At 39.1% G+C, this 25,986-nt stretch overlaps 2 protein-coding genes across 9 annotated transcripts; one reads left to right on the top strand and one right to left on the bottom strand.

Moving 5' to 3' along the window:
• Window positions 1-131: 131 nt before the first annotated feature.
• On the bottom strand, window positions 132-21,744 carry MRE11 (MRE11 homolog, double strand break repair nuclease). Of its 6 annotated transcripts, none has more exons than XR_014578718.1 (21): window positions 21,462-21,744; window positions 21,237-21,351; window positions 20,325-20,457; window positions 19,460-19,620; window positions 18,801-18,888; window positions 17,683-17,824; window positions 16,131-16,245; window positions 14,809-14,994; window positions 14,179-14,350; window positions 13,516-13,596; window positions 12,903-13,029; window positions 10,885-10,988; window positions 8,411-8,584; window positions 6,458-6,520; window positions 5,357-5,573; window positions 4,671-4,748; window positions 3,833-3,888; window positions 3,312-3,379; window positions 2,841-2,922; window positions 1,605-1,738; window positions 269-920 (listed from the first exon to the last, which is right to left on the bottom strand). XR_014578718.1 is itself a non-coding variant. In XM_083821677.1 (21 exons), exons 2-20 carry the CDS (start codon window positions 21,254-21,256, stop codon window positions 1,694-1,696), a joined length of 2,112 nt encoding a protein of 703 aa, XP_083677803.1. In that variant the 5' UTR covers window positions 21,257-21,351; window positions 21,462-21,744; the 3' UTR covers window positions 269-920; window positions 1,661-1,693. The 6 variants fall into 6 exon arrangements, 5 of the variants coding, with proteins under 5 accessions (XP_083677802.1, XP_083677805.1, XP_083677804.1 ...); XM_083821677.1 differs by having other exon boundaries at window positions 1,661-1,738; XM_083821676.1 differs by having other exon boundaries at window positions 132-1,738.
• ANKRD49 (ankyrin repeat domain 49) lies at window positions 21,693-24,466 on the top strand. Of its 3 annotated transcripts, none has more exons than XM_083821689.1 (3): window positions 21,693-21,839; window positions 22,396-22,681; window positions 23,499-24,466. In XM_083821689.1, exons 1-3 carry the CDS (start codon window positions 21,730-21,732, stop codon window positions 23,955-23,957), a joined length of 855 nt encoding a protein of 284 aa, XP_083677815.1. In that variant the 5' UTR covers window positions 21,693-21,729; the 3' UTR covers window positions 23,958-24,466. The 3 variants fall into 3 exon arrangements, with proteins under 3 accessions (XP_083677815.1, XP_083677817.1, XP_083677816.1); XM_083821691.1 differs by having other exon boundaries at window positions 21,792-21,886; XM_083821690.1 differs by lacking the exon at window positions 21,693-21,839 and adding an exon at window positions 21,882-21,987.
• The last annotated feature ends 1,520 nt before the right edge of the window (window positions 24,467-25,986 follow it).

Here is a 25,986-nt window from a genome sequence, read left to right as displayed (position 1 = left end):
TGACAGCTAAGTGAAAAAAAAATGTGAAAGAGTCAGAAAGAACCTTTGAAATGATTCTCATTAATCCTATGTATTTGGCTGAAATCTTTGCCTAGGATACGCCTGCAGTCGTAAGAGACGGAATCTCCTTAGTAATTTTAAATGGGGTGATTTATTTTTCTTTTAGTAACAAAACAGGTTTAATTTGGATAGCAACATGAAGAACCACAATATTTTTAAAAACTCATATCCCTCAGATTAAAGCACTCCATACCACTGACATTCAGAATTTACTTAACAGAAATAGTTTTATTAAAAACGAAACAAAAACCACAACCCCCATCCTGGAGGGCATTTACAGCAGCTTTTTAATTGCATAGGTAACATTGTAAGAGCTTTGATAGCCCTCAACCAAAGGGTCAGACATCAGATTTCCTGATGCAGTATGCAACTGCACTTCTTTGTAAGTTACTGAGCTCTACGCTAGAAATTTGATGGTCTTGATCGTTTTTATGGAAGTCTTCAGGAAGCTCAAGGGACATGCTCTGCTACAGCATATATGCAGACAAAGTAACGACAGTCATGCTCAGCAAGAGCCAGAGCAACATAAATGCCCAATCCCATCTCTTTGATGGAGAACATAAAAATGCAGAAGTATGGCTTCAGTTACCCATTGTATTTGGTATTTCTCTGACATGCTGGGGCGTTAGCTGATGAACACTTCTAGCCTATTCCTTGATTAGCTCTAAAGGCTGTAGCTGCATAACATCATTTTTACGGGAGTGGGGAAAGGGGGAAGGAGAAGCGTGCCTAGGTCTTGGCTCCTTCAACAGAAAGTGTGGTTCCCCCAGCGTGAGTACAGGATCTTCTCTTAAAAGTCTCATTTGGAGAAACATTTGGAAAAACAGTGATGACATTTTAGGATGGCTGAGGCAAGGTACCTGAAAAACATCAGCAAAGAAAACTGTAAGAGGCAGTGACTTGCCTGTTACTGGCTCACTGCTTTATTCTTCAAGCAGCATTCCTTGTGAAGCTGTAAAGTCCTAGCTCTGACATCTTATTAAGAGGGTAAACACTAACAAAGCAATTCTATCTGAATTCTTTGGCAGTTCTTGAATTATACAGCAGAAGTCATTCCTGCATACTATGACATTTAGTAACAGTGTAACAGGAGAACTAAACCTACCATTAAGTTGGAAGTATTAGAACATTTTCCAGCTTTATTACTGGAAACTGTAACTTTGGATTAAACTATTACTCTTCAGAGTTTTCATCTGTAACTGTAAAAAACTGCAAGTAAATACAACTTTTGTTTTGCTGGCTGAGTCCATGTCCATATCCATACTTGTATACTACTAAAGATTCACAGCTATGAAAAAAATCAAGTCCAAGGGAGTCTTCTATAAAAGATCCCATTATGTTATTTACATTTTCCTCCCAAAAAGAAAACAAGTTTTTAGAAGTTTTAGAAAGAATTTAGTTTCAGGGAATACTTCAGAATATTAGATGTTCTAGTCTAATGTCCTAAAAGTAACATAACACCCAAATTATACCAAATTTGGTGCCACCGAAACAAAACCAAAACATTTCATGCAAGTGAAGATCGAAGGCAAACCATCATTTACAGAGAAACGTCATATGGAGTATGCCCTGCACACTACTTTCCATTTTCTTCACTAACTTTCGTGGTCTCTCCTCTACAGTGAGACAGCATTCATCTATTTCGTCGTGATGTCGTGGCGCTTTGGAATGGATCATCCTGCAATTTGTAAGCAGATAGGCATTACTAGAACTAGCATGGATTCCAAGTCACAAAAAGCAAAGTTATCTTTAGATTAAACTAGAAAGCCAGGTCACTTCATTTCATGTTCTCTGACAAACTTGTTTTTATTGTTTTTGATATCAAGGAGATTATCTATCAATTTAAATGTCTATGAGACAAATGTGCAGAAAATAGAAACTGAGCTTAAGTCAGTGTGGTCAGAGTGGTTGCTCTGAAATGCAGATGTAACCTAGAAAAGCGTTACTGTTCTGAGCAGCATATACTTCAGTCAAGTTTTATCCATGCACATATCAGACATCATGGTTTACTGACGTTTGCATGAATCAAAAATAAAATTTCTTCTTGCATGTTCAAGCAAACGTAATTGCATATTTCAGGTACAAGAAGAAGAGACAGCATAGCGGAGAGAAGAATAAGAATACATCACCTCTGAAGTGGTCACTGACATTGTTAAGGGTGTGAACCTGACTGTACGTGACGGTCTGCTGTCTAACATAATGTGTGTTCAGTGTAAAACTGTGAACAGATGTTGTACTCATTTACTTATGAAAAAAACACTTTTCCTAGCAGTACAAATACATACTGCAAGAACAGATTTTTTAAACCTGAAGACAGTAGGGTTTGTTTGTCTTTTTTTGAAGTGTATTTTGATAATGTGCAACAATAAAGCAGTTAAGAGCCCTGAAAAACAGCCATTTTTAAATGCAAAAAAACATGAAAGTCTTCCTTTTTAAAAGAGTAAAATAAAAGAAATGAAAGGACAAAGCCATGTACTAGAAGAGATTACAACTACTTCTTCCCCAGTCAATCTAACTTATTGAAGACATTTCAGGAGTGACAATTAACTGATGAAGAACTGAAGGCAAAAAAGACTAGATATTTTCCTGGGGTCCCTTTTAGCCTTATTTTTGATGATTATGTATACATTTAATTAAAGCAGGTAATAATAATCTAGCCCTGATAGGAAAAAATAAATATAATAATTTTACTTGGAAATGTTTTGTTTAAATGGCTTCAAAAAAATAAGCTATAGAAATTCAGATACATACACATGCAAAAAGGCCACTATATACCATACCTCATCTGACTCAAAATCAACTCCTCTTGATGTTGTTTGGCTTTGTGAACCTCTTTTACTAAATGAAGATGTAGTTGAGAACCTTGAAACATATAAACACAGAAAAATTATCAGCATGTTCTCAAATACCAGACATTTTTAATAAATTTCCCTTCAACTTAGATTTGGACCATCAATACGGAGTTCAATACTGAACAGAAAAAATAATGCGCAGAACGATTCAAATTCTCAAACTTCCATACAAATTCTGATACTTTTACCTAGCTTACCTCAGTCAGTAGACCAACTTATTGTTATATGAAGATCACCCACATTAATAGGCAACAAAAATACATAAGTTCTTTAAGTAATGTTATGAATTAAAAAAAATAAATCTATTTTTTCAGGTACTGTATCACATCCCTGAATTCTGTCAATTACCAACAAGAAATAAGGCAGTCATGGTAGCACTGACCAAGTAAACACACGAACCTTTGATTTACTTTGGAAGAAGGAGTGATACGAATGTCTTCTAGATCTGAGTCATCATCTATAATATCCTGAAAAACAGATACCATTTTTAAAGCTTTTTCATAGAACTTATTCAAAAACAGTTACATAATTCTGTAGTACAATCACGTAACTATATAATTTAATTTTTTAGAAAAAGTTACTACTTAATTATAATATACACTTGAGAGGGCTTCAGAGTAAAACTATATAATGTGCAAACAATCATTTGATATTGCAAAAAAACCAAAAACCACTCACGTATATACTCTCTGTACCTTAGGCTATGGTCAGAAGTAGAACATGGTCTTTGTATTTCTCAAATAGACCCTGCACCAAAAGAAGGGTCTACAAATTAGCATGCAGAACTTTGCAGCTGGAACCAATAGCTTGGGAACATCTACTGGGCTGGGCTAACATTTTGGCCATGTATTTATTTTTCAAATGAGAAGAGAGCAAAAGGCAGTAGCTGGGTAGCTTCACTCCTGCAGGATGCTTCTTACCTCAGAGAAAGATTTAGATGAATTCTGGAAGGGCTCTGTTTTCAAAGACTTAAAGGCTAGAATAAAATAAATGTAGTATTTTCAAAGTGCTTATGTAATAAAATGCAATGTTACATCATTATTTTCATTAAATAAAACCTGCTCAGTGTTTGTTTCCTCTGAAGGGAAAAAAAGTCACAAAAGTAAAACAAGCAAACAAACCCCAAACCAAACATAAATTTTGGATACACCTTTGGGTATTTTGTGTGGGATTCACGTACGGATTTATGAGCAGTATTTCTTTTTTCCTATAATACCCAGATTACCTAAGATGTTTCCTCAGAGCCTGCCCTCTGTAGCAAGGAAGGGCTGCTCTCACAGATGTGGCTTAAACTGCAGGTATGTTATTCTTCCCTACTACAAACTGGTATTTCTAAAACCTACTACAAGAGAAGACTAAATGCATTTTTCTTAAAGCTTACTGAACTTGTAAACATCAGTCAAGTTTAAGCTTTTTAACTACTGAAAATATTCTGCATAGAAAGGATGATTTAAGTCACATTCTTTCCGTGTTTATTCCTTTAAAAAAATGCATACAGTACACAGAAAGATGTTGCCTATTCCCAAATCCAGTCAGATATTCCCAGCACATTTCATTTTACCGCCGGCGACAGCAGGACATAACTACTCTTTTCTTTCTCTCACCACTGTTAGTTATCTTATTTCATTAGAAACAAAAATAATCTCTCCCAACTGAATTGGACTCAGAGAAATAAAGACAATTAAGGCACTTCACCATTAAACACCTTCAATTACAATATGAGAGCAGATCAGAGCAATGGGCAGAACACAGGCCTACCATCCATGATCGACTTATTCTTGGCAGGGACAGACTTGTAGGTTCTGCTGCTAGTAGCTGACTCTTGGCTAGTGTTTCCTGGAGGAACAATGAACAACATGCAAATCTGTTCAGTGCTCTTTTTTTTTTTTCCCCCCATAAAGTTTTTTCCCCCTTCCTGTGCGATGTAATATTTATATTAAATATTTATATTTAATAGGCTGCCATAACGGAAGTACTGCTATCCCCGTAAAATACACAAACACACAGCCAAGGAGCTCTTTAATTCATTTTGCTTAGGAAACACACCCCATTTCTTCAATCACCAGCAATAATAAAGTCTCTTGTAAGCTGTATTAAGAAAGAGACAATCTGTACCTCCTCACTATTCTGATCAAACGCATAATGTTGCATATTATTAGCAGCAACAGAGATCTATCCATGCACTTCGTAGCACAGACCTCGCAATAATGGATCTCTTATGAGTCTACTATGTTTCCATAGCTGCAGAGAAAGATAATTTTAGTTTAATCACACTGTGAAAAAGTCACAACTTAGGCCTTGGAAGGCAGTCAACTGTGTGTCATACGGTACCAAAAATATTTGAGAATTTTATTTTTCCGATAGGAGTTCTTAAGCAACAGACGAGTCCCCTTTTAAGGAAAAAAAAAAAGTCAGAAACTATAATGCAAGGAATTTTTTCTTACCTCTTCCCCTTCGAGACGACCCTCTTACTGTTGAATTTTGTCCTCTTGCACCTCTTGCCCTACCTCTCCCCCGACCCCTTCCTCGAGTCACTGTTGCAGGAAGGTCATCATCTGAATCACCGGAGGCCTTCGCCCCTGTATCCATGAGCTCTTCATCACTGGAGGCTGACACAAGAACCGCGTCTTCAGATCTGTGAGCTCTAGCCCTGGTCATTGCCTGAAATGCAACAGTAAGTGCTGGAGGAAAAAGAATCCTCAGTGATAAAATCCATCGCTGTTTATCACAGCTAGGATTCAACAACTGCGGCGTAGAAGATCCAAATCCACAGCTTTATGGGAGGCAAGGAAATCTCTCAAAATGCCTGAGAAGTATTTATTCTGTTTAACTTAGCTGTGGAGCTGGTTAATGTGGTTGTTCACCAAACTCCACACGGTCAGCAGTTTGGTGAGCAATTTGCCATCCTATATTGGTTACGTACACCTTAGATAACACACCCTCTGGACTCCACTGAAGACAGTGGGTGCTTAGACAACTACTTCCCATGAAGATATCTGAGATTAGCAGAGCTGAATCTCACCACAGGTGTTCTTTTGCTCAAAAATTTCACTCTAGTCTCACAGAGCTTACAAAAACAAAGGAGCACCAGTGCTGTCAGTGGTTGGGAACTCTTTGCAAAGACATACGACATCTAGATACCAATCTCAGGGATATCTACGATCTGGCTTGCTGATAAGGACAATAGTACCACCAGGTTCACCAACAGTACCAACTTCTTCTCTTAAGATCACTCCCATCCACCTCTCCACTGGTGATGGGATCACAGTTTAAGCTGACAAAGCTCTGAAGGTCAGCCACCTGGTTCAAAGCAAGGGCAACTGAACCTTCAGCTTCACAAATTTCAACAAGAAAAGAGATTTCAAAGGCCAAATAGAGCAGTAGCTTAGACACATATTATACAAAAGGATGATTTTGAGAAAACTTCTAATCTGCCCTAAGCAGGCAGACTTTTTTTGACATGGATGACCTTGTCAGTCACTTCATTCATATGCAAAAGTCACTACTCCATTCTTCAATCTAAGTCCAAAACTCAAAGGAGTTACCTCACGAACTTCCTCATCCTCCTCTTCGGCGTTTTTTCTTCTACACTCCCTAAATTTTCGCACCTGAATAAAGAAAAGTTCCCATCAAAATAAAAGTTCATTTCACACAATAACCAAAACACAGTACGTCTTGATCTCTGAATTAAAGTCAACCTCCCATGAAAGAGGAAGAGTACAATAACTGAATAGTTTGTTCAGAGCCTTTTCACACTAACTGTGTTATAGGTGATGCTACAGTTTAAGAATCTCACATTCTGTTAGTAACTCTCCTATAACTACGCCACTGGAAAGAAGAAAATTGGCACATGAGATACCACGTTCAGGAGAAGCAGAGTAACTAGACAGTAAGGGACAGTGAAATATGAATACCTGTAAAGACATGGCAGAGATGAAGAAGCAAGTTCAAAAGCAATGATATCAGGAAGAGAAACACTGATGTGCGTACAGCTAAGATAGCTTGACTTGTCAAGTACAGAAAAGTTCCAATGGGTGAGACTGTATACTGGTTTTTGCTGGGGTAGTTAATTTTATTTATATTATGGTGCTACGTTTTTGATTTCTGATGAAAACAGTGTTGATAACACACCCATGTTTTAGTTACTGCTGAACAGTGCTTACACACAATCAAGGTCTTTTTTGCTTTTCCTGCTGCCCTGCCAATGGGGAGGCTGGGGGTGCACAAGAAGATGGGAGAGGACACAGCCAGGAGCTGACCCAAACTGACCAAAGGGACGTCCCATGCCATGATACTGTGCTCAACGATAAAAGCTGAGCAGAAAAAAAGAAAAAAAAAAAAGAAGGGATGTTTGGAGTTCCAGTGTTTGTCTTCCCAAGTAACCATTAGACACGATGAAGTGAAGCACACCCAGAAATGGCTAAACACCTGCCTGCTGACGGGAAGCAGTGAATGAATTATTTATCTTGCTTCACTTGCACATGCAGCTTTTGCTTTACCTATTTATCTGTCTTTATCTCAACCCTGGAGTTATCTGATTTTTACCTTTCCAATTCTCTTCCCATCCCAGAGAAGGGAAGAGAGTGAACAGCTGTGGTCCCTAACTGCCTGCCAGAGATAACTCGCAACAGAGGGAAAGAAGATACTAGATCAGAAGACAAAAACCAAAAACAAATAAGAAAACCAACACAAAGGTGACATCAAAAACCTACAGGTGCCGACTACTGTCTCTAGACCCCTCATGAATTAAAGCAACCAGCTAGAGACCAGGTGGGCAGAACATTTCTCCCCTCAGTTCCCCACCAAATTATTGGTGCAAACACAGTGCAAAGTTATACTACACAGTGACCTGTCCTACCCTGCTTGAATATTAGCTTACAAGGAAATTCCACAAGTTGTCAGAGAAGTTTATGAAGGGTTACTAGCTACACAGACACCAGGTCTGGCTCTGAGAGACCACAAGCTGGAAGCAGCTAGAAACCAGCAAAGCACCTGAAGTATAAGTTTCCTTTATGTTTGTGCCGTTTGTTTACTTTCTCCCAGACAATATGAAAAACTAAGAACAGATTAAATCTATTCTCTTTCCTCACACTACAGATAAGCGGTCAGTGTAGCCCCAGCCCTTCAAGAAATGAAGGAATTGATTTATGTTTTCCTTTTTCATCTACCATTGCTACTATAGCAGTGAAATAGCACGTACGAGTAAGTGCTTGCACACAGCCAGAGAGCAAGTTCTACGTACATTAGCGACGTACGTTTTTTTTATTCATGCACGCACAAATAAAGCAAGACTCAGTATAAGGATACCATAAAACACACTTTTAACACAAGCTTTTAAAATATGCATCTGAAATTTACCATTTTCCAGAAAATGATGAGAGACAAGTGTCACACGTGCCCTTCACCCAGGCAAAGCTATTAAACCAGCTTTGTGCACCAACTTCTCTACCATCTGTCTTGATCTCTTTTCCAAAGAGTTAAAAGTAACAGAATATTACCTCCTCATCTATTTTTTCTTCCACTGCATCAATGTGACGCTCCTTAAGAAACCTCTGTGTTTTTTCTAGTTGAAATTTCACAAGCTCTTCTATAGCATCTTTCTCCTCTTTGTCCACAAACTCCTGCACTGCTTCTCCCATTCCTCTTTCCGTTAGAAGTGAAAGCTGTACTTTCTTTATAAAAGGGGAAAACAGTTTGTTAAGTATGTGCCAAAGAATGTGAGAAATATTCCTGTTGTTCCAACTAAATAGTACATTTGGTTGGTTTCAAACCAAGTAACCTGTATTTAAGATTTCAATCAGAAAATAGCACAGCAATAAGCAAACATTACTCCTCGTAATACAGTTACAATTCTTTTGTTACTAGCGTGTTACACCTAACTTAGCAGAGTATTTTTCAAATTAGTCAAAGACAAAACATTTCATAAACAGTAAAGAAATGATGATGCTAGTCATACCCAAAATAATGTCTGAAATGTATTACTGAGAAAGAAGCTAATCTATTTTTTCCTAGTCCAACCCTCTTTTATAAACTAAACTAAGACAGACTTGCAAAGACATAAAAAGCTATTAAAAACAGGCACTGAATTATTACAAATGTTAAATTACTTAGTTTTACTGTAACATTTTAAGAGTAAAAATTGGCAGTTACGGAGCTGGGCAAATTATTACAAAGCATTAAGAGCTTTAAGAAGAAGTCTACTCTATTGAAATCAAGTTCTGTAAATACCAATAGTTCTCACTCGTTCATCAAGTCATGATATTTATCAAAATACTCTACATCAAGACATTACCAGAGACACTAATTAGTAAAAGTAACAGAAGCTACTAGTGGTGTTTCAAAGCTGCCCTCCTCTCTACATTTCCTCCCCCGTACAGTAAGAGGAGACATTCTGGAAAGAAACCCCATATGGATAGTGATGTTGAAATAGCAGTTTCTTTTGTCTGTTAGATAATTTCTTGGTAATAAGCATTATATACGCTTCTTAATGATGTTTGATCCTTCCACATGTCCTTTAGGAATTGTATTGTCAGTCGCATCAGAAGTGTAAAACCCTCCCTGACATAATGCTTAACAGGGGAATAAATTTTAAAGCTATTATAAAATAAGTTTACAAAATAGTAACGTGTCTCAAAAGAGAAACTGGCTGTAATGATGCAGAATGTTAATGTTGACTTTCAGCAATTAAAGTTTCTTCAGTAGGTGGTGTGTTTCTCCCCCTCCTTCAGAAGGAAAAAAAATAATCTTAATTCCCAGGCCTTGACTTACCAGCAACAATGGAACTGAAGTTTCCTACGTGTCAGATATTTCTGGTTTAACATACTGTGAACATCCATCTACAGCTCTGTGCCACCTCAGGGTGCAAGGATTCGTTTGTTTCCCTAACCAGACAAGATCAGGTGCCTACAAAGCGTGAAGCACAAGCTATCCTAACACAAAGTTTAAGACCCCTAAAATCACATTGGGGCAACAAACACCTCAACCCCACCTTCCTTAATAACCAATGTTAACTTAAAATGTATTATTCCCCTACTGCAAGCCTTCCTGGAACACTGGCGGATTCTTTCAAGTCTTTGTAGGTGCTGAATGGTGTAAGAGGGACAATTTTTGCAGAGTAAGGGAGACAAATAGATTAAAATCAAACTTATTTTTCACGGATACAAAAACAGTACCCTGTGTTTGACCCTGCTTCTCCTCCCCATGGGATTTACGGATGGCTTACATTCGAAGTAGCACCTACTTCTGCACTACTCACCCTGGGTTATGTTCCCTATCACATTCAAAAGGCAAGTAGCCCTTCCAGGGCATAATTTACGCCATCCTAATAAAGGCCCCTAATGTATGTTTAACATTAGGCATGATGATATAAAATTGGGGATCTTTACCTCAGGAACCCTTCCGTATTCTAATAACCTTCTGTAAAGCATGTTCTGAAGTAGCTTCTGAAAGTTATGCTTGATCATTCAGATCAAGCATTTGGGTGGCTGACTCACTGATTATTATTTTTTTACCTCTGAGACTTTGCAGCCCTGCAGACAGGAATAAGGAATAAACCAGGTTTAACGAAAGAGTGGGAAGAAAGAAAACTATCAGGTGCTTTCTTTGTCCTCCCTGCTCTGCTTTAATGTCGAACTGCACTACGCCTGAGGATGCAAACAGACTGCAACGTAAGAAATCATTCTGAGTTGGTAAAAGTAACTGGTATGGCCTCAGAATCACCCCACAGTAAATTAAGGTAGCTTCTCAGAGCATGCTGCCTCACGCTTTCCTCCTGTAACAACAGGAGGCATCCGTTAGTGTGGCGCAGGCACTGCAAGTAACATGAAGAGTTACCACGATGTTATCAAAACAGCGTATGTTCACATATCCTACACCCTTTGTACACAACAATTACTTGTTAACCTAAAGCATATACTTTACCCAGGAATACACACACAGTTATATAGGGAATTCATAAAAGGTGTAAGGATACCTTCTCTGCTGTCTGAAAATACTGCTTTACGAGGTCTTCCACTCTCAGTGTCATCCCATCAGAAACAGGTCTGCTGACCAGGTCTCCAAAATTAATATTGCTTCCTAAAACAGAAAAGCATAGTGACACTGTTAGCCATCGTTCACGTAGGAGTTTCCAGCTTGTGTTTATTATCCCAATGAAAGTAATAGGAAAAAAGATTAATACAGGCCTCTAAGAACCGTGGTCCCTTTTATATGTAAAAGCTTATTATTCAAACAGTACACTATTCTATGCAAACAGGTAAACTTAACAGATACAACAGTTGTACAAGACAACTACATCTCTAGTAGTTACAAAAGGTTCTTCTAACTACTAAATGTCTGGAATTAGAAGCTGAGCACTACATCCTGAAGGTTATTATAAGCGAACTCTGGAAGATCAGGACAGGAAGAGAATTGAAAATGCGTCAAAGCACAAGGGACTTTTTATGAGTAACTCTGTTACTAGAGAAGAAACTGTCCTCCAAAGCCTGCTGGTTGGTTTTGAGTAGAAAAGGTTCACAGCTCACTGAGGCTGTCCTGCACTCCCAGGAAACAAGGTAGGAATAACGGAAGAATGACTGTCAGAATCAACTGAGGTTACTGTACGCCATGAAAAGTACTCTCAAATGACTGCAGCCTGTTTCTAGACATTTGCCACACGCAAGCACTAAATGCTGTTTTGTTAGCCTTGGTATATAAGCAGCATTACAAAAGAAACAATAATAACTTCTGAACTATTAAGTCTAAACATCACCACATCACCCTGCACTGAACAATAGCGTTATGTACACATGTAAAGGCAATTTTGACTGTTTTATTAGCCACCTCACTTCTAGAAGTTATCAAATAAAGTAACGCAGAGAACAAAGGCATTCTTTTTAAGTTTCCTCCCTGAAGCCAGGATGCACATTAAGCAGGGAAACGAAAATGTATAGATAAAACATGATGAGAGAGCTACCTTGTGTTCTGCAAATGTTGATGAAGTTATTTAACTCGTCAAAAAAAAACACAAAGTAAAATAAAACAAGAGCAACACAGCATAATTAAAAAACCTTCACTAAAAGCAGTTTCCATTTATGAGCCATCACGTTTTGAACTTTACAAAACTGACAATGTAAATAAAAACTATCAGTGGAATCGCAGTACTTACAATGCACTGATGTGCAATATTACCAGTTCTTTAGATTAGCACAGTATGTTCTTGTGCAAGCTGTACTTTTATTAGTGACTACTACAAATCCACTAATTAGGCAACGTTTATGAACCATTTATTAAAAATTCTAGGCACAGTGAGAAAAGGCACAATAGTAACAGCTATTATTTGTTTTGCAAAAATGCTTGAATAGAGACATACCTGGAACATGCTGAAAAGCTGAAAGCACCTCAAACACACGACTGATTAGGGCAAACAAAATGCTGCCGTACATTCACGCCACACATCAGATTCTATGATTTGGACTTTTTTAAATATAAAAACAACTCTGAAGCACATCCACCTTATTAGCATTTCAGGCGTAAATGAACAAATTAATTATTTACTACGTCAATAAAATTAAGAAAAAAGAACACCACCTACCTTTTTTCCTACAGAGTAGGAAAAAAACCAAAGCCAACCATCTCCTTCTGAGAAGTTCCAGAAGCGAGATGTTTAATTCCTTTCATGGCAATCATCATAGAGTCATGGAATAATTCAGCCTGATACGGGGCTACAGGCAACTCAGTAAGATTTGAGGCCAAAGAGAAATGAATTATTTAGCAGTAACTATCATAAAGATCCCGTGATGAATATCAGAATTTTTAGACAAACCCAGGAATCACTTGGAATAGAACAGAGATACTTGTGCAGTATCTTACCCTTAAATAGGACTATGTATCTTTACTCCTCCTGTAACCCATTAGATGGTAGACAACATGGTTTAGTAATGGCTAGGTAATGAAACAATAGAGGAAAAATGAAAATCAAGGAAAGGGAATGATTCCTTCCTTTCAAATTACCATTTTTTGCTTTTTGCTCACGACGTCTGAAGAAGTGTATGATGTCTTTTGGGTTAGCCACCTTATCCACGTACTTCTGGCTAAAACGAAAGATGCTGAATGGCTCAAAGCCACCTGTATAATCAACCTAAGGGAGGATTGAAAGAATTAAAAAAGGAAACAAACAGAAAAAAGAGAAGCCAAGCAAAGCAAGCAAGCTTGTTATCCTTCAAAGCAAAAATTAAAGTAAAAAAAATCAGCCTAAAATTAATACTTTATCATGCCATGGAGAATAGCTAATAAGAGTCCAGATTCATAACTTGTTCCATTTACTATCCTTAAGGAAAGCTTTCATATATTAGGTTAGGAACCAACACAGGACAATATGACTTAAAAAATAATAATCTTGGTCACCTTACTCAGACCTGCAATGACGTACACTGATGAACAATCTCATTCTTTACCATGCAATGTTGGTTATATCACAGGTTAACAGAGTCAAGGTATTAAAGCAGTTTGTATTTGCCTGTAGACAGTAAGAAATTCTACGTATTTATACAGTAAGCATGATTTTGCTTTGAAACTTTTCACAGTGACTTTTCAAAAACAAAACCCAAACGGAACAACGTCTTACTCGTAATCTTATGAGAGGCTTTTCCGGCTGGCGTGGATTTCCTAGGCGTTCTCTTTCTGCATTATCCAGCATCATTTCAACCTACGAAGCAGAAGGAGGATTTCAGTTCCACTTTACCCTCGTAAAGACGCCTGAACCCTTCAAATATAACTTGCTTATCTTTGAAATACAGCTTAGTCCAGCAGCACCTACATCAGTGACCATTCATACTATTTTACTCTGTAGCCACTATCCTTTGCTCGAGTTCCAGTTCCAGGGAAAAGCAGAAAGAGTCAAATACAGACCTAAGAACTGAGAGCAATCAATGAAACTGCCTTAGTCACTTGGGCCGTTTCACACTGCACAGCCCAGCTCCCAGGGTTTAGGTGCATGTATTTACAGTGGTTCCAAAGGGCACATCTAACACTGTCCCATTCTCAGGTAGGAGTTTCTGTAGAAAGATGACGTGCCCCCCCCCCCCCCAAGTGGTTACAGCTTGCTTTACTATGTCATCCTAGTCTGGAGGCCAAAGCTGCAGGGAACATCACGGAATTGGCCTCTGGTGGAAACACTGCTTAACTCAGTCTCAAATAACATTGGAAAAGAAATAAGGTTTATCTTCCCCTCTTAAAACCTTCCCTGCCCACATGCTGTTATCCATAAACCATTAGCATTACAAGTTACCTTTTCCATGCAGAATGCTTGTATTGCCTGAGTTACTTTAGGATTGTCAGGATTAAAAAGATCTGGATGATCAGCTAGGACAACATCCTCCATGTAGAACGTTCGCACTGTTTCTAGAGCAATCTTGTGCATTTTCATTTTTTTCCCTTTAACATGCAGCAAACCGATGTGTCTAGGAAGAGAAAGTTCTCTTAAGTTTATATTTTCCAGTACAAAAACCTGTCCTAAATTTATGTTTATTTTACAGGGGCCAAAACTTAAAAGCTATAGCAAGTTCTCAGATATCTACTTCAGGGTTGGCACTGCCCAACTTCAATCCCATTATATTCAGATTGTGTTTGTTCTTTATATAAGCAGATGTACACAGTTCACGTATTCCAATTTATCTGGGTGTAACCCCTCTTGGGTAAGTTACATTTGCTTCAAACGTTAGGTTTAGTTCTAAACAAACCAAACTTATCCCAGGCACTGATTCAATCTACTTCATTTGTTATGTCACACTGATGTTAATCCACACCGTAACACAAATCCATTTATGATTAATAAAAGTATTTTTCTTTTTATATTTCTAAACACAACACACGGAAGGCAAGAAGTAAACAACAAAAGAATAAATAAAAACACACACACTTCTTCACAGCTTCTCCAGGGGACAGAGATGTCACCACCGCACTTCCCGGCTGAGAAACATAGAAATTTTGCTGTTCATTTGGGACTGGAGCTATTTTACACTCATGTTCATGACCCCACACAACAAGATTAATAAAGTCATCCAAAAACTGCTCTGGAATGTAGTTGGTGGCTCCATGTTTGCTCCTGTACAAGAAAAGAGAAGAATAATTAGAATGTGTACAGTCACAGGTGAGCACAGGTGGGGAGCGAAGGAGGTGAAAACCAGCGGTGTGACTTAAAGCGATAGAGAAGCTCCAGCAAAAATATCTGACATACATTTCACATCAGCTACTCTTCAAGGTTTTTTCCTTATGCAATTATTTGAAGTGTCTGGGTAAACAAAAAGGCAACTTACAGATTTAAACCATAAAGTTAGTTAATTTGCACAGGGAAGGTTTTCAGTAGCATTTTTTCTGTTCTGGATGAAGCTCACTCTTTTCTACTTCCCTCATTGGACCTCCCTTTTCTTTTTAATTGGCTTGCAAAGCTTTCAGTTATCTTCCATGTGAATGCTTTTATAGCATGAATTTTTTTTGTTTGTTTGTTTGTTTTTTAAATGGTGAGGGGAAAAAAAAAAAGATAAAATAAAAAGATATAGGACATACCAGCCTCTATCCCTTTCCAGAAGATGGAGGAAACGAAGTAAGAGAGAGTTCCCTTCAGCCTACTGGACAGAGAGCAATACACAGGGTTCCCAGCTCTATTTGTTTACTTCTGCCTCACCATTACTTCCCACATGAGGACTTCAGGAAAATTCATGAAAAATTCTATTAAACAATCTGGAAGAGAACTCTGCCTGTTCCTCCTGACACTGCTGGGAGAAGCGTGCAGGCAGAAAGAACACACACTGCCTATCCTCTGTCTGAGACACCGTAAAGGATATGAACGCAAGTGAAGACACAGCACTAATGAAATTATAGTTCAAACAAGCATAGAAAATGGCATAAGAATTTTGCTGCTCTTTCAGCTGTAACACGCAGACTTAAGACTTAATTATACACATATTACACTACCTACCCTCTCTCTTCCCCCCCAACTATGAGAGTCTGGGAAGCAATTTCCCAAGATCTCCAACTCATTTATTTCAACTCTTTTCCTTGATGATTCTTCTCTGAGAACAGCTGTAAATATTGCTTTTATAGGGGAAAAATCTTTAAGTCAGCTACTTGCAAGAAGCACCAGCCACCATAGCTGACTTTCCCTACTATGCTTTCCAAAGCAGTTTAATTAAAACAAACAACAAAACCCCACAAGTTTAGGTCACCCTAATCCATTGGTACCTGTTTTGATGAATCACAAACAAGTTAAACCAACTGTCCTCATCTTCCTTTGGTCTCAGCATGGTTACTTGTTTATTGACAAACATACGATACAACCTCTCGTCTGGAATGGCTCCTGTAGTGGACAAAACGATACATCATTGTTGTGTGGTATATGCATGACACAAAAATGTATCAACTCTTGATAGGTATCAAGAGGTATATATCGACTCTTTATTTTATAGCATTTTAATTAGCCACTCTGTTAAAAAGACCATAGGGAATACAACTCTGTGACAAGACCAGATCTCCATTTTCGTGACCTAAGAAGTCTAAGGCATTGTTCTGTTTGAATTCATAATAAAGTATAATTTTTTTATTTTACTAGACAGGCTTCTGAAAGTAAGACATTGTAACATGAAATCTACCTTTAAATAACTGCTAAAAGCAGTTTTGATAACTACATAAAGTTTAAAGCCTTGTCAGTTTTCTGTGCTGAGCACACTACGGGCAGAATTAAAAACGTGAGGTGTTTTTTTTTTTCTTGTTGAGGGAGTAAGTAGTATATTTTGTTGTATGGTGGACTTGAAAACCAGATTCTACCGAGTTCTTAAACATCTGTAGAAATTCTCTAGAAAACAAGAAATAAACTATGAATTCTACAAAGTCTACACTTTCCCACAGAGCAGGAAAAAGAATGCAGCACTTTTGAACTATCTGTCACCAGCTACTTCCTTAATGTTTTTAAGCAAGTAGGGAAAGAAGAGGGAACCAACCCACATCCAGACATAACTTTTATGATAGACTTCAACAAAATCCCATATGGAGTTTATACCTTTTGTACATGAGCAAGTGCTCTGTAAATCAGAGAGAGTCAAGAGTGTAGAAAATCCTGGAACAAGTTCAAAAAAAAAAAAAATCTCACTAACATTCTCAAACAGCAACACCTCCACTTTAGAAAGTTGCTGTGTTTCTCAATAGCACTTTTGGGCATACGAAATTTAATTGATTTTTGAAAACTTTTATACCATGGCATTAGAACACTCATCGTTACCCTTAGAACATAAAGCAAACTCTAAAGTATCTCATCAAACACATGGAATCATGGCCAAATAGGACCTAAGATACAACCATAAATGTTGCTTGGAAATTAGTGCCTAAGCATTCATGACTGGACATAAAATAAGGGGGAAGTGAAAACCTTAATAGTTAACCTCTCTAAGTGGCCAAATGTAACCACTCAAAGAGGTGAGGGTAAAGGGGAAGATGAAAGGGAAAATAAGATGGGACAATTAGAAGATGAAAACCCACCACAGAATCTCTTTATAATCTGTAAAAATGGGACCACGAGATCAAGAGGTTAGCATGTTAAAGTCACAAAGTACGGACACAGCTGGCGCAGCTGCATTTCTAAGCAACAACACTCTCACCGAATTGACACACCTTAACTTACCTTTCCTTAGACATCTTGTGTTTGCTGCAGCACAGGATGTTCGTTCCAACTTATTTCAGAGCTGTTAAGCTTTGGTAATACACAAACAGTTGAGCCACAGTCTGGCAGAAGAACACTTACCTAAGCCATACAGAGCAATTTTTGTTCCACCCTTACGCAATAAAATGGGGCTAATATCTATTTTCTCCACAGAAGCTGAACGCCCGAAGTGATTCACCAATCCTGCACAGCTTAAAATATCCAATGCACACAGTGCATCTGCCTGTGGAAAATAGTAAGAAACAAATCTAAAATCTGTGAACAGGCTATTTAGCCTTTAAAGTCTTAGTGAAACAGTCTCAAAAGGGAAAGAGAACATCTTTTCTTAAAGAAACATCTTTTCTTAAAGATCTTCTGCAGTTGGAAACCCCACCACATATATTACCATTTTTGGTATTCACTGTTACAGAAGCAAAGCCTTCTTCCTTATTACAACTTTTCCCTCATTTTAACAACATGAAATTAAATATTAATTCATTCAGAGAAAACAAACAAACAAACAAACAAAAAAAACAACACAGAAACCCAGCCAGAGTCTCTAGAGTATTACAGAAAATTATCTGGTTAAGCTAACTACTTCATAGTAAGGCTGAAGTTCAAGTTTTGCTGTTATAACACCCATCTCCACAATACACTGCTATTTGATATAAAACACAGAATTCTTAACTCAGAATATGCTTTCCAAATGTTCTTTTTTTGTGTGCTTAGTTTTAGCTATTTACTTTCAAACAATTATTTCAGTTATTATTAGTTTTTCTTCTTCAAAAATAAAAGTTCATGTAATTGAATATGCATCTCAGTTGTACACGCAATCAAAGCACAAGTCCAAGTATCAAAATTTCCTTTCCTTAAGAAAAAGGCTTTCAGTCTTCATAGACATAATTTGTTCTCAAAACTTTCCGAAGGGCTGTCACTTCTTGGTATGAGAACAGATTCTGTTCCCAATTATCAATGTTTATGGAAACTAAGAAATTTAATATAGTACGTATGGATACCTTAATTTCTTTCAATTCTTTTTAATACCACACTTAAGCTGTTGTCACTAATCAAGAGGACTTCTAAAGAAACACAAAATATTTATGCAGAGTGGAGCAACTGACTAAAACTAACCTGTTCGCCACGAACTGTATTTCTATAAAAGCTTGTATTTCTACAATACTGGTTTTGCAACACAGCAGTATAACTAGGATAATAATTACCCCTGTTGGATCATCGTGATTGCCATGAATACTAAAAATCGGAATAGAAATGTTGAGATTTCCATCTTGGTAGTTCACCCATGGAAACCTGAACAAAAAGAAGTAAAGTTAATTTGTATCTGCAAATCTGTGTACAGATAATTCCCAACATTCTCTTCAAACTACTGTCATCACAAACACACGACAGTGGCACAAATGATTACCAAGTGGCTATGTATAAGTTTAAGCTCCACAGCATAAGAAGACTCTTATTCATTGTCTTGAACTTCCTACTAGGAACATTGTAGCAAACATATATATATATATATATATTTAGACTGGGTTGTGCAGCCTTTATTTACACACAAAGAACTGTTTATTCTAGCACAACACTCCATTTAAGTTGGTTTACTTGCAGGATACAACCTAGTTTTTACTTAAATATATAAATTATTACAACACATTCAGAAGTTTCTCAAAAAACATGGTGTACAGTCCTTTACAGACTTAAACAGTGAAAGATGACAGATGAAGTGATCCTACCAACTGCCCCATACAAGCAAGCCTAAAGCTTCAAAGTTTCAGTCACAGAGGAAAAGCATTAAAAAACAAAATCACAACACATTCACCCCATATGAAAACGAAACACGTGGTGTCATGATTTATAAAAAGGGACTTACTTGCTGTATTGAAAATTAACTGCCTGATCACTCAAAATCTCAAAGTGAATAGGACGATCACCCATGCAGTATTTTCTCAGCGACTCTAAACAAGAATGTATTGTTTTCCTGGAAGGTTTGTTGTCATGAAAGAGGTCCCCACCTAATAAAACAAAGTCCACCTGTATATAACAAAGAGCTCTATTATTTTAATACAACATTTTGTATTACTTTGAAAGACCTATAAGCAAATCGATTAAATTAATTCTGCTAAGGAGTTCCACATACCTCATACCTGGACTTCTAGATAAAATGAGTCTGTGGCTGTAGATATTGGTATTTAATTTTCTCATGAAACAAACATTATATATATATACACAGTTTTCAGAATAATTTAGTTATATATATATATATTTTTCGTAGACCATTTATGAAGAGCTATAGAAGAAACAATGGATGGTGTTTAAAGAAGGCAGCAAAGTGTTTTAATAAGTGTCTCTAGATTGGCTCCTGAACCTTTCCTTTGATGGGCTTGAGGAATTGCTTTATCTTTTCATTGCTACTGTACCAAGGGGGATGAAACCAGTGCCTCTGTTTGCATTACTTTGAAAGAGTACTAGTTTCAGGTCAGCTTTTGAAACAGCATAGAAAATACAAAAGTCAACATTTCAAATAATTTGACTAAGAAATCTTAGAAGCTTTTCAGGCTCTACATCTGTCTGTATCTGAATGAAGGAATATGCATTTCTTTTAGAAATGTAACTGGTTGCAATAACGTGTTTGATATTAGTAAGGATTACAGCAGAACTAAGCTTTGTGGTTTCTGGCAGGTTGGAACGGGTTTTCCACAGTCTCTCTGCTTTACTTTCTAAAAAGCAATACTTACTTCATTTTTTTGAGCCTGTTCCAAGATTTCATTAAAAGTTACAAACGTGTCATTTCCACGCACTGGGTCCTTCTCCAAGTAGCCAAGATGAATATCAGTAGCAATCAGTATTTTAAAGGTATCTTCATCATCCCTGAATTAAACAGGAGAATTTGTTGGCAGAATACTTCAGAATTTCAACACACTTGATTAAGATAAGCAGTTCTGTCCAAAGTTATTCATTACACAGTAGATTTAGTATAGAATTCTATCAAGATATCCTTCCTGTAACACTCTGAAAACATTTCATTACATTACTTGCAAATGGCACTCGACCAAACAAACTGGTTTCAAAACGAGATTATCCCAATCAGTCCGCTTTAGTGAAGGGCTGCTGATATCTAACGAAAAACTAAATCATGGAATCATACAATCATTAGGGTTGGAAGAGACCTTCAAGATCCAACCATCAAGTCCAACCATCCCCTTACCACCACTATCACCCACTAAACCATGTCCCTAAGCACCACGTCCAACCTTTCTCTGAACACCCCCAGGGACGGTGACCCCACCACCTCCCTGGTCAACCCGTCCCAGTGCCTGACTGCTCTTTCTGAGAAGAAATGTCTCCTCATTTCCAACCCGAACGTCCCCTGGCACAACTTGATGCCATTCCCTTTAGTCCTATAGCTAGTTATCTGCGAGAAGAGGCTGACCCCCAGCAACTTTGCAGGTTTTCCGCCTTTAATTTGGGGAATAGACGTTGTACTTCTCCGTTTGCACTGGTAATTATGAAAATACAAAGGGAAGTACGATGTTCAGAAGGCCCTGACGGGAAACACAAACGCACGTCTGAGTTGTTAACTCATTCCCAGTGCACAAAATCCTTGTTATCCGATGTGAAAGAAGAAGCACACAGAGACAGGAGCTTACTGCGAGCTGAGGGCGCTCATCTTGCTGCCAGCACGCCTCGCCACAGGGCTCCGGGCACAGCGCAGCGAGGCAGGGCACAGAGTTCCCTTCTGTTTTCACGGATTCCGTGCAAACCCTGAGGGACGAGAACATAAACGGATTAGAAGGAAGGGCACAGCAAGCTGAATTGGCAATTATTCGGTCTTTTACTAAAAAAAAAAAAAAAAAGAAAAAAAAAACACAAACCCAAACGCTTGGTCTACCCACCGACGGCCGGGCTCGCCACCCGCCCCCTCACACGGCCTGGGGGCTGAGGAGAACCGAGGAGAACCGAAAGGACCCGAAGGGGAGCCGAAGGGGGGCCGAAAGGAGCCGAAGGGAGCCGAAGGGAGCCGAAGGGAGCCGAAGGGAGCCGAAGGGAGCCGAAGGGAGCCGAAGGGAGCCGAAGGGGGGCCGAGCGGAGCCGAACGCACCCTCAGCCTCACGCGGGCCCCGGGCGCCTCGCGCCGTCTCCATGGCGCCGAGCGCCGCTCTCGCGAGACTTCCCGGCTCGCTCGCCGGCGCGATTGGCCGGCCGGGCCTTCAATCACGCCCGCCGGGCCCCCGGAAGGGCTCCCCGCGCAGGTGAGCGCGTAGCCCCGCCCTCGGGGAGGCCGTGCTGGGAGGGGCAGGTGCGCTGGGTGAAGCTAAGCAGGGCCGGGCAGGGGGCGAGCGTGGATGGGAGACTTGTGGGGGCTCTGTGCGCTGAGGCAGGCGGTGGTGCTGCGTGCGGGTAGGGATGGGGAAGCCGAGGGGGTACCGGGGCGGGCTCCTGCTGGCTCCAGCCGAGCCTCCGAGGTGCTGGGGTGGGTGTTGAGGCCCTCCCTGGGCTGTCCCTGGAGGGCTTTGGTGGCCGGGAGGCAGGGCCAGGGCGTGAGGGGCAAATGGCGGCTGCTGGGGCGGCCCTGGCTCTGGGGAGAAGCAGAAACTCCACTTCAAAACAAAGCGTTTCGTCCAAATCTTGTGTTTATAAGGTGTTTGTGGTCTTAGGTAATGAAATATATGCGTAGTCTAGCGTAGTCTGCAGCTGGTATAATTTCTAGTACTGGATTATGTGGTGTTTTGTAGCATGAGTATTAATGGGGAGTTCAACAAGTGCATGAATAACTTATAAACGTTATTATATCTCTGTTCCTTGCAGATGCTGCCTAAAAATGAGTAAAAGCAAACATACCGCTGAAAAGGACGTCGATGAAAGAGACGATGACAGCGACGAGCTAGCTGAGTACACGGAGAGCTTTAACCAGCTGGAGCTGCTGGAAACGCACAGGCACTTGATTCCTGTGGGCACGCAGAGCTGTTGGTCAGGGCAGTCGGATGACGAAGATGATGAACAAGAGAGAAGCGAGGAATGGTATGAAATGCAAGAAAAAAAGATGGAAAAAAATCCAGAGAAACTGCTGCTCTGGGCAGCCGAAAACAATCGGGTAAGACATTTATTCAGTGTATCACCAACAGGAATATTAACCTGAATAGACGTCTACAGCTTCTTTCACGAACAAAAGCTTCCCTGTATTCTCCTTTATCTGTCTGAACTACCTTGATCCAGGTTTTGCAAGGCACTTTGAAAAGCATCTTGCTTTTTAGTCCACACGCTAAAATATTTCTGGGTCAATTAGCTTTCAGAAGAAACACTTTGATTGTAGTTCAAAGTTAAAATAACAGTGCTGTTTTTAAACTTGAATAAACCAAAACCATGCCAGAATCTTTCTTCAAGGCAAGTAAGCCTTTTAACTGGGGTGGAGAGGGCATATCTGAAACTTTATTTTCTTCAAAGCTACTTGTACAGAGAATGTGTGACTGTTTTTCTATCTCTTTACTGAAAAAATAAAAAACTTCTTATCCCCTAACTTCCAAGAATAAAACAGAGATTCCTGTTAGGTAGCTTATTACACCCATGTGTGTGTTTATTTTCATTGATTGCCTTTGTTATACACACAAGATCCACCTGTAGTTCTGTGGAGGCATGTGTTTCTTAGTGATTGGGGAAGTCTAAGGCACTGCAGCTAAATGCCCAAAGCTAGGCGCGGCAAACCATGGTTGTGTGTTTTTGTGGCAGTCTGAGCTGGATATCTGTTTATTTTAAGTAACCATAACTGGTTTCATCTTAAAATTTTGTGTTACATAGTCCAGAGACTGAGAGAAACTGCTTTTTCCTAAAACATCTAAAGTTTGGTAGAACAGCAGAAGCAATACGTCTTGTTTCTAGAGTTTCATAATAAATTACCCATTTCACTTCAATAGCTGAGTACAGTGAGGAGGCTCCTTTCCGAAAAGCTGGCCCCCATTAACGCTCGTGACGAAGATCAATACACTCCTCTCCATCGAGCTGCCTACAGCGGGCACTTGGACATGGCACGGGAATTGGTTGCCCAAGGGGCGGACGTTCACGCACAGACGGTGGATGGCTGGACGCCCCTGCACAGCGCGTGCAAGTGGAACAACACGAAAGTGGCCTCGTTCTTACTTCAGCAGGGCGCAGACATCAACGCCCAGACAAACGGCTTGCTGACACCGCTGCATATCGCTGCAGGAAACAAAAACAGCAGAGAAACCCTTGAACTTTTGCTGATGAATCGCTACGTGAAAGCAGACCTGAAAAATAATCTGGATGAAACTGCCCTCGACATCGCTAGGAGGACTGATGTATATCACTACCTTTTTGAAATAGTAGAAGACTGCATAAATGCTGTGACCCCTTAAAAGTTGTGGTTAAACTTGTGAATGTGGGTTTTCCTACCTCTTGTCTGTCACGCAGCGGTCTGCATGCCTGTCAGTGGTGGCCTGTCCTTTCGCAACAAGGCTTTCAGTTAAGAAACTTGGGTGTTCTTCAGCAAGGTTACTTTCTGCAAATCAACTCAGTGGTTTCCCTCATACTTTGAAATGTTATTTCTGTTATCAAGGTAGTCAGAAAATCTCAGTGATTTCAGTAATTTCAGTGAGTCTCTGTTTAATTAGTGCAAATTTGAAGGGAACTTTGTAATTGGTCCAAAACAATGTCAAAGCAAGAGGGAAAACTGGACTATTTATGTGAAAGAATTCAGGCTTGGTTATACAAAATTTATTACAGCTCCAGAGAAAATTATTTTTTCAGAAATTTAATTTTTTTAAAAATTGCATGAAAGCTCAGTATGAATGTAACTTATTTCGGTGATATACAAAATGCTGTGATCTGTTGTAAGGCCTATTATAAAATAGAACTGTGAACCCTACATATTTTATTGTCATTTTTAATTGAAAGCTCAATAACTGATGTAATTGCCTGTTCATAAGTCAAAAGAATTATTCCCAGGAACTTCAACCGTTTTTGGATGAACAGCCAACATACTATTGTGCCTAATTAGTTACAGCCAGTATTGCTAATTCTAGCCAGTCAAATCTGTCAAATCTTTTGGATCCCAAACTCAGATTTGACTGCCATGACTTAACCAAACTGAAGTTGGTGGGGGTTGGTTGGTTTCTTTCCAGATTTTGAGGCCATTAAAATGCGCTTGAGTACAGCTTCTCTCTGTAGTCATGCAAACTAGAATCTCACTGGTTTACAATTAAGGATTGGGACTCTTCATCTGAGGTGTTCTTACCAAGTCTTAGCACTGAGCGCTATTTGGTTTATCTAACAGGAAAAATGGTAAATAATGCTCTATGTTTTCACAAGAGGCATTGTAATTTGCTTCTTCTGTTTGTCAGTTCAGCCTTTCTGCTAACAAGTGAAAAATCCTATGATTTTTGAAGTTTTAGAGTTGAACTTGCCTGTGCTACTGTTCACATCAACTGTGTTGGTCTGCATCTCTCAATCTTTCAGCTAGTTTTGAAGAATCAACATCTCTGGATTATTTAGCTGTGAAATGTCCAATAATGTATACTTCCAGTCTTCTCCACCCCTCCTTGGTTCAAGTGCAAGTTTCAGACAAAAATCACTACCAAATGATAGCATTTAATGAGTGAGTTTTTCACCATTACAATACATCTCAATATAATTATTGTGAGCAGGCAGGTCTTTCAGTCAATAGTGGTTTGGAAGGATACTGGTAGAACTTGAATGATGTTGTTAGCCCAGCAGGTAATGAAAGGGTAAAGCAGTGTATTGCACAGGAATTAGCGTACTATAGGATTTCCCATGACAAAGGCATGCAGTGTGAGAGCTTCAACTTTCCAATTTATAATGTAGGAGTGGAGAAACTTGCTTCTCTTTGCTAATCAAATTGAGCTAGAAAATACAGTCCCGGAATACAGTATTTCAGCAAGACAGCTGTAAGAAAACATCTTGTTCTGTGCAGACACCTTACTGGGTGATCCCAAGCTCCTTCCAGACACCGCTAACAGGTCTGAAGCACACTTGTAACAGCAGCAGCAAGGCTGGAATATGTCAGCATTTGTCCTCTGAGGACCTACATTTATTTGGTCCTCTGATCAAGCATCTTTGGAGGGCATCTCCGTCACCCTGGCTTTCTTGAAGCCCTGTGTTGCACTTCTGTTAAAAAATAGAGAGCTGCCTTTGAAATACGAATTGTACAAAGTAACTTTTAATGCTTAGTATTTTAAAAGCTTGGTTTCAGGATATTTGTGAAAGGTATATACTTAGAAATGCATTAAGGAAAAACAGAGTATGATGTGCATTGGTTTAACTAGACATGGCTTGTATCTTACAGATTCTCACTTCCACCTGTATGCAAAGTTTTGGCTTCAAGGAAGCTGTCGCAGGGCAAATCTCCCTGCTGGGTGAGTGGGCCAG

The sequence above is a fragment of the Anser anser genome (assembly GCF_964211835.1).
Source record: "Anser anser genome assembly, chromosome: 1".
Classification (NCBI taxonomy): Eukaryota; Metazoa; Chordata; class Aves; order Anseriformes; family Anatidae; genus Anser; species Anser anser.
Note: the sequence above shows the minus strand (reverse complement) of the source record. Positions and strands in the feature narration are given on the sequence as shown.